Source organism: Hemibagrus wyckioides, linkage group LG02 (genome assembly GCF_019097595.1).
Source record: "Hemibagrus wyckioides isolate EC202008001 linkage group LG02, SWU_Hwy_1.0, whole genome shotgun sequence".
In the NCBI taxonomy this organism is placed as follows: domain Eukaryota; kingdom Metazoa; phylum Chordata; class Actinopteri; order Siluriformes; family Bagridae; genus Hemibagrus; species Hemibagrus wyckioides.
Window position 1 is genome coordinate 6,684,348 of NC_080711.1, and position 17,699 is coordinate 6,702,046.

Sequence of the window (17,699 nt, forward strand, 5' to 3'; positions counted from 1 at the left end):
CTTAGTTGTAAAAAATGTTATATATATATAATGAAATTTAAACATATATATATATTTTAATGAAATTTCATTAAATGTATTGTTAAGGTGTCCACACAGGGTCAGTGTGAGTGAGTCCATCTGGGTCATCAGCTGATCTAGAAGATTTCCCATCTGCTTGGAATGGAATGAAAACCAGATCATTTGATTAATCTTTGAACGTACTAATAAAAGCTGTGTTCTACATGCTCTCCACTAGAAGGCAGTGTGGGATTATATTTACATTTAGGGCAGACGCCCTTATATCTCTCTCCATCATACAACTGAGGGTTAAGGGCCTTACTCAAGGGCCCATTAGTTGCAGCTTAATGTTCCTGGGATTCAAACCCACAACCTTGTGATCAGAGGTACCTTACTTCCAAATGACATTGGTCGAGATCGTATGAATCAATCAATGCATCAGAGCAGATACGTCAGTGTTTCTACTTCCTCGCAAATCTGTCTTCTTGTACACAGGAGATATTAATACGAAGCAACATAGCCTCATCTTCCACATAATCTTTAACTAGGTGTAAATAAACATAAAGCAAGAGCCGACTGGTTGTAAAAAGCAGAAGATACATGCCACTGGAAGAAAACCACAAACAACACAGAGAAAATTACCTTCCCCATTTTTATTGGTAAAATTACACATAGAAGATTGTTGTTTTTGTGTCCCCCATCCATGGAAGACAACAAAACATTTGTCCAACCCTTTCAAAGTGGGCCCTGGGCAGCGGTTCTGGTCTGTTGTGCTAAATCACAAGATGAAAAAATATGAGTTCACCTTAAGAAGAATGGAAAAAGAACCATCCGAAACATAATAATAAATCAGGAGACAGACAGGCAATGCACACAGAGAAAACTTACCAAAAAAAAAAATAAAATTAAATAAAATAAATCATTTCACCAAAATGAAAAGCAGTGGGAGTGGGGGGGGGAGTACAGATGGATGATTGATCTGTTTCGGGAAGGTATTGTATTGATAATGGCTAATGATTGGATATACTTTTGCAGAAAAAAAAGAGAGAAAGAAAATACAAAGTACAAATACAGCAACATAGTTATTTTTTTTTCAGTACACATACATTGTGATTTTGGTCAGAGGAAGCGAACCTTGCCTTGCGTTATTCGTGTTTAACACCAGCTTGGTTGATTGAACGATTTGATAAATCTTATCTCTTATTATTAATGCTTTAAAGACACTGGTGTTATAGCTGTTAATGCGTGATGCATTTACAGTTTAAGATCTTGGACAGTAATGATTTCGGGGGTGGGGTGGGTGGGGGGGACTAATCTATCGTTTATATTCATTAGTCTGGGAGTAGTGGTATTCATCATAATTATAATTACAATAATAATAATAATAATAGCAATAACCAAGAATAATACAGAATCTACAGAAATGCTGCGCTTGAAGGGAAAACAGTCTCTCGCTCCCGTCTGTCCGTCTCCTCGCACTGGAAAAATTAGACAATCAGGAAGGAGAGAAGAATTCAATACTTGTTAGGTGCTGTGCCCAGAGACGGAGAGAGACAGAGAAAGTTCAGAGTGCACTGAGAGGAGAGAGAAAGAAAGAGAGAGGTTGAGGATATAAAGTAGAAGGAAGCCTGTTTTCCCTCCAGCTGCAGTGTTGATTTTTTTTTTTGTGTGAATACAGACTAGTACAAGAACCTTACATCTCCGGATAAGTGCGACAGAATTGATCGGTTTCCCTCCATATTCCCCAAAATTCTTATTTATTTTGTTTATTTATTCATTTTGCTTTCATTTTGACAGGTGGCTGATTCTTAAACACAGCTGTTAAAGAGTAGGTTGTGGCTCTGCCTATGAGAAGGAGGGATAATTGGTCAAAATATTTACAAGTGGCTGTGAACGGCCCCTTTGGTCAGTTCAGAAAGTAGAATCTGATGGACGTCACAGTCTAACTGACTAGATTTTCCGCTTGGGCTGTGAATAGACATAACTGTCAGACTATGAGTTGGTTGATAATGTGTCTGTGTTGATCCTCGGCCACGTTCTCCACACGACTGGACGGATGGTTTAGTTGCCTCCTCCGCAGCACTGGCCGGATCTGCCCTGAGGTGCCGCCTCCTGCAGGTCGACTCCGCCCCGAGCCCGCCCCCCGGGTCCCGCTCCGCCTTGTGGCTCATTCTTCGGAAGCTTCTTAGCTGTTAGAGAAAGAAAAAGTTGCAAATAGAGAGAAAAACAAACAAGAATGGTGAGGAAGTCCGTGAAAAATCCAGTTATGAAGTCAACTAGAAAACAAAAACAACTACGCTAACAAAATGCCATTTCTTCAATTTAATTTCATTTGATAAAGAACACCAGATGTTCACATGGCCAGAATCCAGATGTAGAATTAAATGTATTCCTAATGAGCAAACCAGATTGGACAGAGTCTAAAAAAAAACACTCCCCGAGAAGACACGAGGTAGATCCAAAATCAAAATGGAACCCATCCCCATCTGGTTGACACCCAATAGTGTGATTATGAGTTATATCAGCTGGATAGTGTGGAGTCACACGGTGCTACATTTTTTAGAGGCTCTTCAGTGCTAGCATCAGAGCCATTTCTGATCTCATTAGAAACCAGTTTGATGTTTCATTTCTTCAGGTGGTCTAATGTCTAGAGCCAAGTGTGACATCATAGGTTGCTTTACTCAATAATTCAGAATAAACTGTGATACACATTGTATATCATATCATACATATAAACTATACAGCCAAAAGTATGTGGACAGCTGATCACACTCATATGAAGTTGTCATATTGCCACAAAGTTAGAAGCTGTCTTTTATAAAGCATTATCAGTGAAGTGTTGAGATTTCCCCTTCACTGTAACTAAGTGGTTCAGACCTGTTCCAGCACGACAACGCCCCTATGCACAAAACAAGATTGGATCAGCCGTGACCTCAACCCCACTGTGTATTCTGACACCTTTCTTTCAGAACCAGCATTAACTTCTCCAGCCTTCGCTCCCCACGTGCATCAGTAAGCCTTGGCTGTCCATGACCCTGTCACTAGTTCACCACTGTTCCTTCCTTGGAGCACTTTTGATAGATACTGCAGAACGGGAACACCGCAGTTTCAGAGATGCACTGATCCAGTCGTCTAGCCATCACAATTTGGACCTTGTCAAACTCGCTCAAATCCTTACCTTCACTTACTGCCTAATATATCCCACCCACTAACAGGTGCCATGATGAGATGATCATCAGTGTTATTCACTTCACCTCTCACTGCTCGTAATGTTATGCCTGATCGGTGTATATTTATATATAATGCTACAATATCTCAAAAACTAAACAAACTCCGCTTCACAGAGATGAATCATTGTGCATCGACGGCTATTATCTGAATACCAAAAAGAGAATGACCGAGATGACAACTCAAACAGGATGTAGGCACAGACAGCAGCCGGAGGACATGGAATAAAAGAAAGCTTTGTTGTAGCAGACAGCTACCCAATTAAGCATTTAGCACTGTCTGTCTATAGAGCAAGGGGACACTGACTGCTTAACAAGTTCAATCTCAGTGGATTTAACCGTATACGTGAGAAAATACTGCAGCTGATAAACAGGGGGAAAAAACTGGCTGAAGTTCAGTGACTCTAGCTTTATAAACAGGAACCAGCTTGGCTTCTGTAGCCATTATGTAAATTATTTAGATGAAGATCAGAGATGCACGGCTAGACACATTACGTCAGAAAGGGGAAAGTTTTCACACTCGATTTTTAGCGTGTGTGTGTGAGGGGATGGTAGATAGAGGATAAATAGATAGATAGATAGATATGTATAGATACATAGACATGGCAGTCTTGCTTTGTCACTTTGTCCTTTTTACATGTTCTCAATCCACATAAAAACGTAGCCGGATTCGCCGCTCGCAAGTCGCGACAGCTGCTGCTTACCGATGGCCATGAAGATCTCGTTGACATTCATGGCGGTCTTAGCGGATGTCTCCATGAACAGCAGGCTGTTGTCGTCTGCGTACGCCTGCGCTTCCTGAGGAGACGTGTGCAGAAGTCAAAAAACATGTCTGAGGCACATCACCATCATAATCTTCATCATGGCTACCTTTGTCCGGAGACGCACATACCTGGAAATCCACAGCTCTCTTGTTAGCAAGGTCGGCTTTGTTCCCGGCCAGAGCGATGACGATGTTGGGGCTGGCCTGTCTCTGGAGCTCCTTTACCCAGTTCTTTGCTCGGGTGAAAGTGTCCTGGAATTCAGCGTGCTCATTAGCAAAAGGTTTTATGCTTGCTTCGAGCAAGAAATCCTGTATACTGTTGGGAGTTTTGCACATGCATGCAGTACGAGATGTAAAATTTAACTCGCCTCACTTAAGGAAATAAGAGTAAGCAGTACAGAGCAAAGGTCTGTCAATTACACAGTGAGTAATACCGGACCTCAGCAGGCAGTCAGCTGAGCTTCTTACGCAATCATCGCTTGAGCAAAAGCGTATTGCTCTGTGTGTGTGTGTGTGTGTGTGTGTGTGTGTGTGTGTGTGTGCGCATTTGCACCCATATACACCTGATAATAATTAAAAGTGCCATGACCTTTATTATACCACTGACAGTAGGGGCTTAAAAATAAAATAATCTTACTGTGTTAGTGATGTCGTAGACTACAATGGCAGCCTGAGCTCCTCTGTAGTACATTGGGGCCAGGCTGTGGTATCTCTCTTGTCCGGCTGTGTCCCAAATCTCAAACTTTACTGTTGTATCATCCAAGCAGACTGTCTGTGTGAGGAATGCGGCTGTAGGGATGACGAGGGACGAGACAGGAAGAAAGAGATTTCAGAATTATTGCCATGAAGATAGCAATCATGCTATTCCTGTAAATTCACTGTCATGCAATTACACTGCAATGTCATCAAATAGCATTCAGGAAACCTTTACTGTTTACTCAGACAAACTCTATTAAACAAAACAACAGATATATGCAGTATCGGTTGAAAAAAAAGGTTATTTTAGTTGATTCAGAAAAACTTGAACACAAACACACACACACACAGAAGTAAAGACTTGTGCCGAGTCAGCAAGGCTGGTCACATGACTGCAGACGACTAGAGAACGCAGCTCTCTGACCTCTGACCTGCCGCTTGATGGAAACTTGACACAATAGGAAGAGAAAAAGTGCTGACCCTCATCCGTAACACCACGGCTGACGTAAGCATGTGGCATCCTGTCGTGATTTCTGTCTTTATCTGCCCACAACTGAACATCTCACCAAAACCCTGTCCTTTTACTTCAAGATCTCTTTCGCACGTTGCGCAGGCGACTGCTGAAAACCGCAAACGGTTTCACTCTGGAGAATGGTACGAACAAGCACATGCACACACAAACCAGAAAATCCAGGAAATTCCACAGCGGTGCTGCTTCCTCTGCACAGCGAGCAAGGTGCAGCTACTTCCCGTCTGCTCGCTCGTGTGGAAAGTGCCAGATCACCTTTCTGATGACGCCACAGCCCGCAGCTGACGAACTCGCAAAGCCATTTAACCTTTACAGTTAATCACACTGTGGGAAAAAAGACTTTGCTGACTCTTCACGTCTCTCAGCTCACTAAGGACTAAAAAAAACGCCTCAATTAAAATCACATGATCTGACGCTAGAGTGTTTTTTTTCCTCTCCCAATGTGACCATGTTCTATCTAACACTGACAAGTGAAGCGTAACTGCACCGAGTAAAGACCAGGAGAAATCCTACACATATACCAAGACATAAGTAAACAAATCTTCTTCTTTCGGCTTTTCGCTTCAGGGGTCTCCACAGCGAATCATCTCTCTCCACCTATCCCTATCTTCTACATCCTCAACACTTACACCCACTAGCTTTATATCCTCACTGATTCCATCCTTATACCTCCTCTTTGGCCTTCCTCTTTGCCTCCTGCCTGGCAGCTCCATGTCCAACATTCTCCTACCGATATACTCACTCTCCCTCCTCTGAACATGTCCAAACCATCTTAGTAAACAAATAAACACATTGTCCTGTCCATTGCCTGAAGACACAAGCTTTAAGCACCTATTCATACGCAACTTCGGAATTAATGGCACCCTTAATAAAAAGGTTACACTCTAATCGAACCTTTAAAAATTCAGTCTAAGGAAGTTTTCAAACCAGACCATGCCTTTATTAACATTATTGCATTCTCTGCTATGGAAGTATATATTCATTCATTCATAAATAAATAAATAAATAAATAAATAAAAATGATTTTTTTTTTTTAACCAAATTTCTGGTGCTTTAATATAAAGAAATTAAATCTTATTCGGGGGATTTTTGGGCAGTTGTCGATACTTCTGCCTTATAGGTCATTTTTGCTTCGTTTTACTCATATGTTCATTTTTAGATATGTGGTTAGATACAGAGAGCATCTACAGCCCTGTAACAACCACAAATGCTGGCAGCATTTCAAATGACCTGCACCCAGTGACAAACAACCTGGAAAACCCAAAACAACATTAACATGTTGACGTACGACAAAAATGACTCGGTGTGAAATTACGTCTCTAATGACATTTTAATTATCGTTTTATCATCTTGTTTATATTTAAGAATACTCCTTAGTCCTTCTACCTAAACCGCTTGTGTGATGACCACTGGCACGCCTACCGCTAACATTTATACAACGTCTCTCAATGTCTGGTCTCACCACAGAGTTAAAATATACAGAAAACACACTCGCATAGTTGTTTATTACACAGTTTGTTTTGTTATGGTGTTATGGAATCCAAACCAGGAAGGAGTAACTTTAACTAGACACTTAAATGGACATCTCAAATCATAGCTCTCTGACTCCCCACACACACACACACACACACACCTCCAATGGTGCTTTCCTGGTACTCATGGAACTGGCCCTTGACGAAGCGCAGTACCAGGCTGGACTTGCCCACGGCCGACTCTCCCAGCAGCACCAGCTTGAACTGGCAGATCTTGTTGGCGGCGGCGGCGGTAGTGCCGTTGGTCCGCGTCGCTCCTCCTCGCCCCGCCATGCCAGCACTAGAGGAGAGCAGGCTGGACTAACGCCGGGACTGGAGCTCAGCAAGGACACAGAGGACAAGGGAGGGAAGGAGGAAAGGGAGCGAAGGACAACAAGATTGACACCGACTAGAAGACGAGTGGATGGATGGATGGATGGAGGGAGGGAAAGAAGGACAGCAGTCACAGGTGGAGGGAACCTAAAAAGAAATCAAAAAACAGACCACATCATTACAATCTGAAAACAAATAAAGCTATCATTCAGAACATCTTAATCATATATACACAAAGACCAGGCATAACATTATGACCACCTGCCTAATATTGTGTCGGTCCGCCTTTTACTGCCAAAACAGCCGTCATGCACTGTGTATTCTGACACCTTTCTATCAGAACCAGCATTAACTTCTTCAGCAATCTGAGCAACAGTAGCTCGTCTGTTGGATCGGATCACACGGTCCAGCCTTCACTCCCCACGTGCATCAATGAGCCTTGGCCGCCCATGACCCTGTCGCCGGTTCACCACTGTTCCTTCCTTGGACCACTTTTGATAGATACTGACCACTGCAGACCGGGAACACCCCACAAGAGCTGCAGTTTTGGAGATGCTCTGATCCAGTCGTCTAGCCATCACAACCTGACCCTTCATCATTGCTTAAATCCTTACTCTTGCCCATTTTTCCTGCTTCTAACACATCAACTTTGAGGATAAAATGTTCACATGCTGCCTAATATATCCCACCCACTAACAGGTGCCATGACGAGGAGATAATCAGTGTTATTCAGGGCTCTCAGTGGTCATAATGTTATGCCTGATCGGTGTATAACTAAAAAAAACCTTTCGTCCTCAATGAAAGTCATTTCCTTGAAGCACTTCACACAAAACTGAAAACTTCTTGGGTCGCTTGCAGTAAACTCAAGCAGCCAATCAGAGAGTCTGTTGTTTAACCACAGCTTACATAACAGAAGCTAGAAAAACGCTTCTTGCTGTGTGGTTTTTTTTTTGAGCCAGTGTGTTTAGCAAGTGCCAGTTTCTTCTTGATTTGAGTCACAAACTGAACTAAACTGAGGTGTCTACAGAGAACGGTTGGACGACTCAAAAAAATATCCTGGGAGTACAGTCGTGATGCAGGGACACGCTGGACTCATCAGGCTGTCCGTGAGTCGCTGAAAGATTACCAGTAATTAATTAGACAGTAGCTCAGAGCGTTCGCTTCGGGCCTGATTCACCATCCTGACAGGGAAAATAAAACAGGGTTTGGAAAGGAAGCGTGTGTGTGTGTGCTACCAGAGAACTTCTGGTTTATTTCTTGTGTTTGGTTTTATTAAAATGTGGTTAGTGTTACAGAACATGCAAGTTCGTGGACAAAAGTGGATGTGAGAGAACATTGCGAGAGGTGAAAGTGACACCAAAGAACTGATACTCACCAGAGCTCAATCCATCACCAGAATATTGATTTCCTATATGTGCATTTTTCACAATACACTTTTGCACAAGCTGGCAGTAATAAAAAAAAAGACAATTCATACTATTTCAGCCTTATTTCCTGTGCTAGAGCCTCAAAAGTGGGCAATGATGAAAACGACCCTCACCAGACGAGAAAAAGTAAAGCGCTGCTTGCGGAGATGACAAGATAACAGGCTACAAAAATGACGGTTGTTATTTCTGTCCTACTTCCTGTGTCTCATAAGGTATTTAAGCTACTTTTCGTTTCATGTTGGCCTTTGTTATTTATGGGGACTTCAGTACCGCCTTTTTTTTTGGGGGGGGGGGGCACCAAACAAATAACTCGCAAGAACTGAAACAATGCTACTTTAAACAGCAAAGAGACGAGTAACAAAAACTAGGAATATAAATATATGAATGACAAAAAAGACATGTTGCTTTTCAATTCAAACGCTTATCCAGCTCCTATATATATATAAAAAGCACGTTTGCCTCACACCTCCAGCGTCCTGGGTTCGAGTCTCGCTCCTGCTCACTGTGTGTGTGGAGTTTGCATGTTCTCCCCGTGCTTGGTGGGTTTCCTCCGGGTGCTCCGGTTTCCCACAGTCCAAAGACATGCTTCTAGGCTGACTGGAGTCTCTAAATTGCCTGTATTGTGCGATTACATGAGTGAATGAGTGTGTGTGTGCCCTGCAATGGGTTGGCATTCCGTCCAGGGTGTATCCTGCCTTGATAACACCTGAGATAGGCAAAGGCTCCCCATGACCCGAGGATAGATAGCATAAGTGGTACAGACAATGAAATGACAAAATTATATTATATATATATATATATATATACATACATATACATACACTATATTGCCAAAAGTATTCGCTCACCTGCCTTGACTCGCATATGAACTTAAGTGACATCCCATTCCTAATCCATAGGGTTCAATATGACGTCGGTCCACCCTTTGCAGCTATAACAGCTTCAACTCTTCTGGGAAGGCTGTCCACAAGGTTTAGGAGTGTGTTTATGGGAATTTTTGACCATTCTTCCAGAAGTGCATTTGTGAGGTCACACACTGATGTTGGATGAGAAGGCCTGGCTCTCAGTCTCCACTCTAATTCATCCCAAAGGTGTTCTATCGGGTTGAGGTCAGGACTCTGTGCAGGCCAGTCAAGTTCATCCACACCAGACTCTGTCATCCATGTCTTTATGGACCTTGCTTTGGTCACTGGTGCACAGTCATGTTGGAAGAGGAAGGGGCCAGCTCCAAACTGTTCCCACAAAGTTGGGAGCATGGAATTGTCCAAAATGTCTTGGTATGCTGAAGCATTCAGAGTTCCTTTCACTGGAACTAAGGGGCCAAGCCCAGCTCCTGAAAAACAACCCCAAACCATAATCCCCCCTCCACCAAACTTTACACTTGGCACAATGCAGTCAGACAAGTACCGTTCTCCTGGCAACCGCCAAACCCAGACTCGTCCATCAGATTGCCAGATGGAGAAGCGCGATTCGTCACTCCAGAGAACGCGTCTCCACTGCTCTAGAGTCCAGTGGCGGCGTGCTTTACACCACTGCATCCGACGCTTTGCATTGCACTTGGTGATGTATGGCTTGGATGCAGCTGCTCGGCCATGGAAACCCATTCCATGAAGCTCTCTGCGCACTGTTCTTGAGCTAATCTGAAGGCCACATGAAGTTTGGAGGTCTGTAGCGATGGACTCTGCAGAAAGTTGGCGACCTCTTCGCACTATGCGCCTCAGCATCCGCTGACCCCGCTCCGTCAGTTTACGTGGCCTACCACTTCGTGGCTGAGTTGCTGTCGTTCCCAAACACTTCCACGTTCTTATAATACAGCTGACAGTTGACTGTGGAATATTTAGGAGCGAGGAAATTTCACGACTGGATTTGTTGCACAGGTGGCATCCTATCACAGTTCCACGCTGGAATTCACTGAGCTCCTGAGAGCGACCCATTCTTTCACAAATGTTTGTAAAAACAGTCTGCATGCCTAGGTGCTTGATTTTATACACCTGTGGCCATGGAAGTGATTGGAACACCTGATTCTGATTATTTGGATGGGTGAGCGAATACTTTTGGCAATATAGTGTGTATATATATATATATATATATATATATATATATATATGTATATATATATATATATATATATATATATATATATATATAATGAGAGAGAGTGAGAGAGAGAGAGAGAGAGAGAAGACAATATTCTATACAAAAAATGTATTATTATTATTATTATTATTATTATTATTATTATTATTATTATACCCCTAATGCACTGAATAACATTCAGACCAATAAGGCAGATCTTAGTGACCTCTTTGGTACAAAAGCCAGTGTAATGGGCAGCAAATAGGAGGAAATTGAGGCTAATACACAGATTTCGTCTGCCTGCACTCGGTGCAATATCCAGTGCTGCTGAAGGATGACTACTCACCACCTTAAAAAACAACCTGGCATGCAAAATAACAAGGCATCAGACTTACAAAGCAGTGTATCATCAAGTCCCGGTGAAGCGAGGAGACGAAGAGAGCGGTTCGTTTTCATTTGTCAATCGAATGCGTGGTATTGTTTCTCCTCTTGTGATCGAGGGTGTGTTAATATTTACTTTCCTTTGTCCAGTGAGGATTTATTTGATCTCTACCTCTAGAGTATTTAGCCACGGGCAAAAATTCAAAGAGAAATGAGAGGCAGGGTGTGTTATCGCCTAACCAGGCAGAGTTAAATAACAGCACACATCTTGCATGCGTCTAGCAGAAGACAGCTAGAATGAAGATTTTTTTTCTAAATGCAATTACGGCAACAAAAAGCACACAAACACTCAAAAAAAAAAAAAAAAAAAAAAAAAGCTTTTTAAAAAAATTCTAAGACAAAAGATTTGGTGTATTTAATACTCTTAGATCATTTAACATGCTCTATTTATCTGCAACACTCAGATTTGGGGGTGTGTTTATGCAAATGAGCTCAAGCAGAGCAAATTATACTGCATTTGATTTATTTCACAAGAGGAAATACAGACGTGAAGGAAACTGTAGTCAACGTTATAGATTAAACTAGCTAATGTGTCTCCACGCAAACTGAACTAAAGCCAGACGCCACTCGGATTTCAGGCTTTTTTTGTTTGTTTGTTTGTTTCCTAGCTGGAAGTCGGAAATTGCGAGTTGTTGATTACGTTTAGCTGAATTACAACATGTGGGATTTATCAAGGTCCGTTAAGTGAAGGAGTGTTACTTTATAAAATCCTCTATTCAAATGTTCTTTATAAATATCAGTAGATACTACTGTCAGAGTCGAAAAAAAGGACTATCTGTACGCCTACTCAACTCAATGAAGCCTTGTTTTGTGTTTTGTGTATAATTAACCTGAATTAGGGTGACTTTCTCACAGAGAGCGAGCGAGAGCGAGAGAGAGAAGGTTTAATAATAACATACGGGGCTATGGATCCAAAGTTCACCCTTTTTAATCATCATAAACAGACAGACAATGCACAGCAAGTCAAAAGGAACTTTACCTACAGCGCATTATCGCCTACAGGAAGTGCAGTATTTAATACCTGTGGTAATAATAATAATTATTAAATCAGTGTATATTACTTACGGGATTTTATAAACAAACAGATTTGAAGTTCACGTCCAATCCACTGGTGTGTTTCTTTCTACACTATATTGCCAAACGGTTTAGGACATCTGCCTTTACATGCACATGAATGTAATATGGAGTTGGCCCGCCCTTTTCTGGAAAGGTTTTAGGAGTGTGTTTACGGGAATTTTTGACTACATTTGTGAGGTCAGACACTGATGTTGACGAGAAGTTCTGTCTCACAGTCTCCCAAAGGTGTTCTATCTATGAGGTCAGGACTCAGTCAAGTTCCTCCACACCAAACTCACTCATCCATGTCTTTATGGAGCTTGCTTTGGTCACTGGTGTGCAGTCGTGTTGGAACAGGAAGGGGGTCATCCCCAAACTGTTCCCACAAAGTTGGGAGCATGAAATTGTCCAAAATGTCTTGGTATGAAGCTGAAGCATTAAGAGTTCCTTTCGCTGGAACTAAGGGGCCAAACCTGCCCCCTGAAAAATGATTTGGAGGGGTGTCCCAAAACCTTTGGCAATATAGTGTACATGAAGAATGTACGTAATGCCTCGATTTCATTGTTATTTTCATCACCAAGTGTGAAGATTTTTTACCCCTGATACTCAGAATCCATATTTATATTTGCTATAAAAGTGTTTCTTCTTTAGCTGATCTAAGAGAACTGTCGCAAATGAAAAGCGGTATTTCTAGTTTCCCCGTTTAAACAAAACATTTCTTAGCTTGTCTGTGCATGTGTACATTATTTTGCTGACACCAAGATGTCCGTTTCACCCTCGCTAATGTGCTGGCAAAATATATAAATCACTAAAGAAACAAACAGACCTATATGAAAGAACAGTGGGTGAATTTTTTCCTCACTGCTTGCTCAGGAAAAAAACGAAGGCATCATGAAATTCCTCAGAGTCACAAGTTTTGAGCAGGAAGTCAAATCGGACGACTAGGACGCCATTTGAGGTTTTAAAGAAACATTTTCACCGTGGAGTAACATCAGGATGAATGAAACTGAGGATGAGGGTTAGACCTTTTGCACAATTTACTCTTACTGTATAATTTCTTTTGTTATACTGAGACAGGGTTTCACGACCCGAGCAGCAAAAGTATGAGATTAGCATTCACATCATGAAGAGGAAAGAGGGACATTACTGAACACAAAAATAGGAAATGCTTCCCTGGATATCGACCCAGTTTCCTGAGGAGCTGCCAAAGGATTTTGTGTGAGTGCGTGTGAGAGCATTTGCGAGAGAAGACCGTTACCCTATCTGCATTTACAGAAGCAATACAAACAGACAGATAATCCTGTTGCTGACGCAAACACACACACCCTTACTTTTAAGCAAAGCGAAGATATTCTTCTTAACATCTTATCTTCACAAGGTTGGAAATATCATCAGAAAGCAACTATATCAGAGCGCTGTTTTCAATTCTCTGATCTGATTCTCCAAGCGTTGCTTCACTTTATTAATGTGATGCTGAATTCTCAAATCTGACTGGTCGGCTCTGACGGTAACTCTAGCTGTAATTCACATCACATTTATATTAATACGACCCTATACGTTTCTATAGCAGCCATTAACACTTCTACAATGTGCCACAAATTCTAAACCTAATAATAAAGCATATTCTTATATAGATATATATATAATTATTGCTATAGTGATGTTTCTGTAATGAGATTATTATTAATATTTGGGAAGGAGACTCCAGTGTCAAAAACAAGGCACACGGTACACGTGGGCGTTCCACATCATTACACATAACTATAAATGGTTAAAACGTATATGGTGTCATTCTAGTTGATTCATTTCCAGATGGTGACAGTAAATCACACCCTAGATGCTGTTGCATTACATCACTGTGTCACTCATTGATTTCCTCTATCAAGAAGTCTGGTCATGCTTTATTTCCGACACACTGCTGTCATGAATAAGGCTAAGATGCACTCATGATTTCTGCTTGTACCAGCGTGACTGAAAGACTTCAACACATGCATCACATTTATATATTAACCAGTTCATTTCTCTTCGCCATAATGCGCAATGGTACAGAAGTTAATCAGTGACTGGTGGTGAATTTGAGCTGAACGACTGGATCTCTCGTATAACTGTATGAGATGGAGACTGATCATTTGATGACTGAGAAATCACTAAAAAGTCTGAATGAAAGAACAAGGTATTATTTTGTATTGCGTCTTCTGCAACAACGACTGATTATGTTCGCTTTATAAAGAGCTTAATATACACTGATCAGGCATAACATTATGATCACTGACAGATGAGGAGATAATCAGCGTTATTCACTTCATCATGGCACCTGTTAGTGGGTGGGATATATTAGGCAGCAGGTGAACATTTTGTCCTCATAGTCGATGTGTCAGAAGCAGGAAAAATGGGCAAGCGTAAGGATTTGAGCGAGTTTGATGAAGGACCAGATTGTGATGGATAGACCACTGGATCAGAGCATCTCCAAAACTGCAGCTCTTGTGGGGTGTTCCCGGTCTGCAGTGGTCAGTATCTATCAAAAGTGGTCCAGGGAAGGAACAGTAGTGAACCGACGACAGGGCCATGGGCGGCCAAGGCTCATTGATGCACGTGGGGAGTGAAGGCTGACCCGTGTGATCCGATCCAACAGACGAGCTACTGTTGCTCAGATTGCTGAAGAAGTTAATGCTGGTTCTGATAGAAAGGTGTCAGAATACACAGTGCATGATGGGTCAGGGCTGTTTTGGCAGCAAGAGAGAGACCAACACAACATTAGGCAGGGGGTCATAATGTTAGGCCTGGTCGGTGTAAATGCAGACCATATTAAGCAGTTCTAAGTGAATCTAGTTAATCACATTGCTGAGAACGAGTGGCCGATGTGACATATTTCAAACTGAGAAAGAGTGTTTCAATTCCACATAGCAAAGCAAATAAACCAACGAGATGGAGAGAGATAAAGCGGTGGTGGTCCGTGCAAAATCTACAACCCACACTACACATACCAAAATTATAAGTCATGGCCTGACGCAGTTCGCAAAAGCACAGAAACTCGTAGCATGACATCGCATTCCGGCTCGAAAAGATGGCCTTTAGCTGCAAATACAAGCCTAAAGACGAAGGCATGCTATGAATGTGTAGTGAAGAACAAAAGTGCCGATTAAAAAGCCAGCATTATGGATGTGTCTCACTGCTTGTATGAGGCTAGAATCGTCGATATGTCAAGACGTATCACAGAAACAGATGGGCGACAAAATAAAAGAGGAAAAAACATCATCATAAATTCTTTGTAAGATGTTGAGCTGCCAGAACAGCTTAATGTTTTTTGCCTTGCACATCTCTGGAATTTGTACTGAAGCTATGAACACCATACATCCTGATCAAACCATTCAGTGAGCTTTCATGCCCAGTGGATGAGGGTGGGGGTTATTATGGCAGAGACCACACCCACACGGTATTCAGGGATTAAGCTATGTATACATCTACAACCCAAATGTTAGCTTTAATATATCAAAAAATATATTTTATATAAGCCTGACACTATATTACTGAAAATATTTACTGTAAAATTTTTTAGAAAAAAAAGTATGTATGTATATATATATATATTCTTAACAATTCAGTGGTTAAAGCAGGTCACCATGAATAAGTCATCATTGTTTCTTTTACACACACATTTTTTTCACACTAATGTCCATCTGCTCACCATTGTGCTGAAATGTGTCTCAGTGTCATATCTCATTAAAAAAAAAAAAAAGGTCCTGGTAAAGAACCCAGGCCACAAAGCCACCATCAGCCTGTGATGTCTTATGTCTAAACGCAACACTCCAGAAATGAGTCAGTTTGCTGAAGCAGCCTGATTTAAACACAGACGACATGATTCGACTTTCCAATTCTACTCCTCAAAGTCACACACGCTGACGCAAGCTGTATTTTATGTCCGGGTAATCACAGGATTGACCTTCGAGCCTGGAACCGGGATCGACTTCACACCAAACGCCATCTTTCTTACTTCCTTTCCTTACAGCACGACACACACACACACACACACGACCCCCTGAACAGACAGGAACACGGGTGCGCCCACCCGAAAAATCTAAAAGCTAAAACTAACACACGAGCAAGCACAGTGGCGTGCAAAAGTTTGTACACCCTTAAAGAAAACGTAAGTCAGTTTCCACAAAAATCTGTTCATGATCACGGGTTACATTGAGCAAGTCAAAAAAAAATGATTTCTTTATCACAGGTCTAGCCAAAAGATAAATTACAAATCTCTTACGTTTTATATTATTAATGTGTCGGCCAATTCTTATTTGAAAGCCAAAGCAAAGGTTCTCAAAGTGGGCTTTGTACAGCATGTCCATGGACACTGAAATAAATACGTTTTATTAATCTGTCACAGATTTGGAAATCAAAGTCAAACTGTTTTGTCAAACCTTATTACTCCATTACTTACAAACTTTACAAAAGTTACAAACTTATTACTTATTACTGAAAGGATTAAATACAAAAACACTGAAATCTGAAACAAGTAGATCTATAAATAATATCAACCTGGATGATGGAAAGAAAGTTCAGGAAGACAAATCTCTTAGTCTTTAATACATAACCAAGACACTTAATATCCAGAATAGTTTATGGTTAATATATGAATAACCAATACACCTAATATCCAGTATAGTATAAGGTTAATATTACATGATCTAATCAGAAGAAGTTATTTCAGACTTTCCCCGAGTGGAGATACTTTGGAAGCCTTTAGTACAGGGGGGGGGGTGTAAACTTTTGCACCCAGCTGTAGCTTCACTGACCGGTCAACAGCTCGACCACTGAAAGGCTCACAGAGATAATTAGGCTTTTAAAGCAGTGAATAATAAAGGAGTGAATAAAAGAGTGAGCTACAGGGAGTGGTACACAGCAGCAGCAGCAGCAGCAGCAGCAGCGCGGTCAGTTATGTCTCGTGAACGGCGTCAACATTCAGAAAGCAGAAGCGGAGTCTCTCACTTCACTTCACCTCTCTGCTAATTAGCACCCAGCTAACTGGAGTGGCTTTAATTCTTTAAAAACAAACCCCTGTAACTAGATCCCACGCGTCTATTTACACCAAACATGAACGCACTCTTAGCATACTTTCACACCGCAAGACTGTCAAGTAGAGCGAGCTAACCAGCTAACTTAGCGCTACGAAACTAACTAGCGCTGCGTGTTAACCAGGTTAACTAGCAGCCGGGATGAGTTACAGCTGGAGGTAGAGGATGAGGAGTGAATGATCGCGGTCCGGTCACAGCGCGCTGCTGTCATGGACACTGTCTCTGAAAGGAAAACAGGCTAGGCTAAGCTAGCTAGGCGGCTAACTGGGCAGCGTAACAGGTTAGCATCTAGCAGCTGACGTTAGCTAGATGACACAGGCGATTTAGTCCAGCGAACAGATTGACCGCTGACGTACACACACGGCTTGATACTCGAACGGCTTCACGACGATTGATTTAACTGATATTGACGTTACCTTCGGTAAATGTTTCCCAAAATGGATGGAGCTTCAGTGGAATTTCCTTTCTCGCCGCTCCAAGACGTCTCCAGTCCAGCCGACGGGCCCCGGCCTTCACTTCCGCTTGCGGGAACGGACTTCCGGAACCGCCTACTTCCGTGTGGAGGGACTGA

General features: G+C 41.9%; 1 protein-coding gene across 1 annotated transcript; it reads right to left on the bottom strand.

The window, feature by feature from the left end:
* Nucleotides 1-638: 638 nt before the first annotated feature.
* Nucleotides 639-17,699, bottom strand: rab5c (RAB5C, member RAS oncogene family). Its single transcript, XM_058414385.1, has 6 exons — nt 17,545-17,699; nt 6,849-7,206; nt 4,628-4,779; nt 4,120-4,242; nt 3,932-4,025; nt 639-2,189 (listed from the first exon to the last, which is right to left on the bottom strand). Exons 2-6 carry the CDS (start codon nt 7,018-7,020, stop codon nt 2,062-2,064), a joined length of 669 nt encoding a protein of 222 aa, XP_058270368.1. The 5' UTR covers nt 7,021-7,206; nt 17,545-17,699; the 3' UTR covers nt 639-2,061.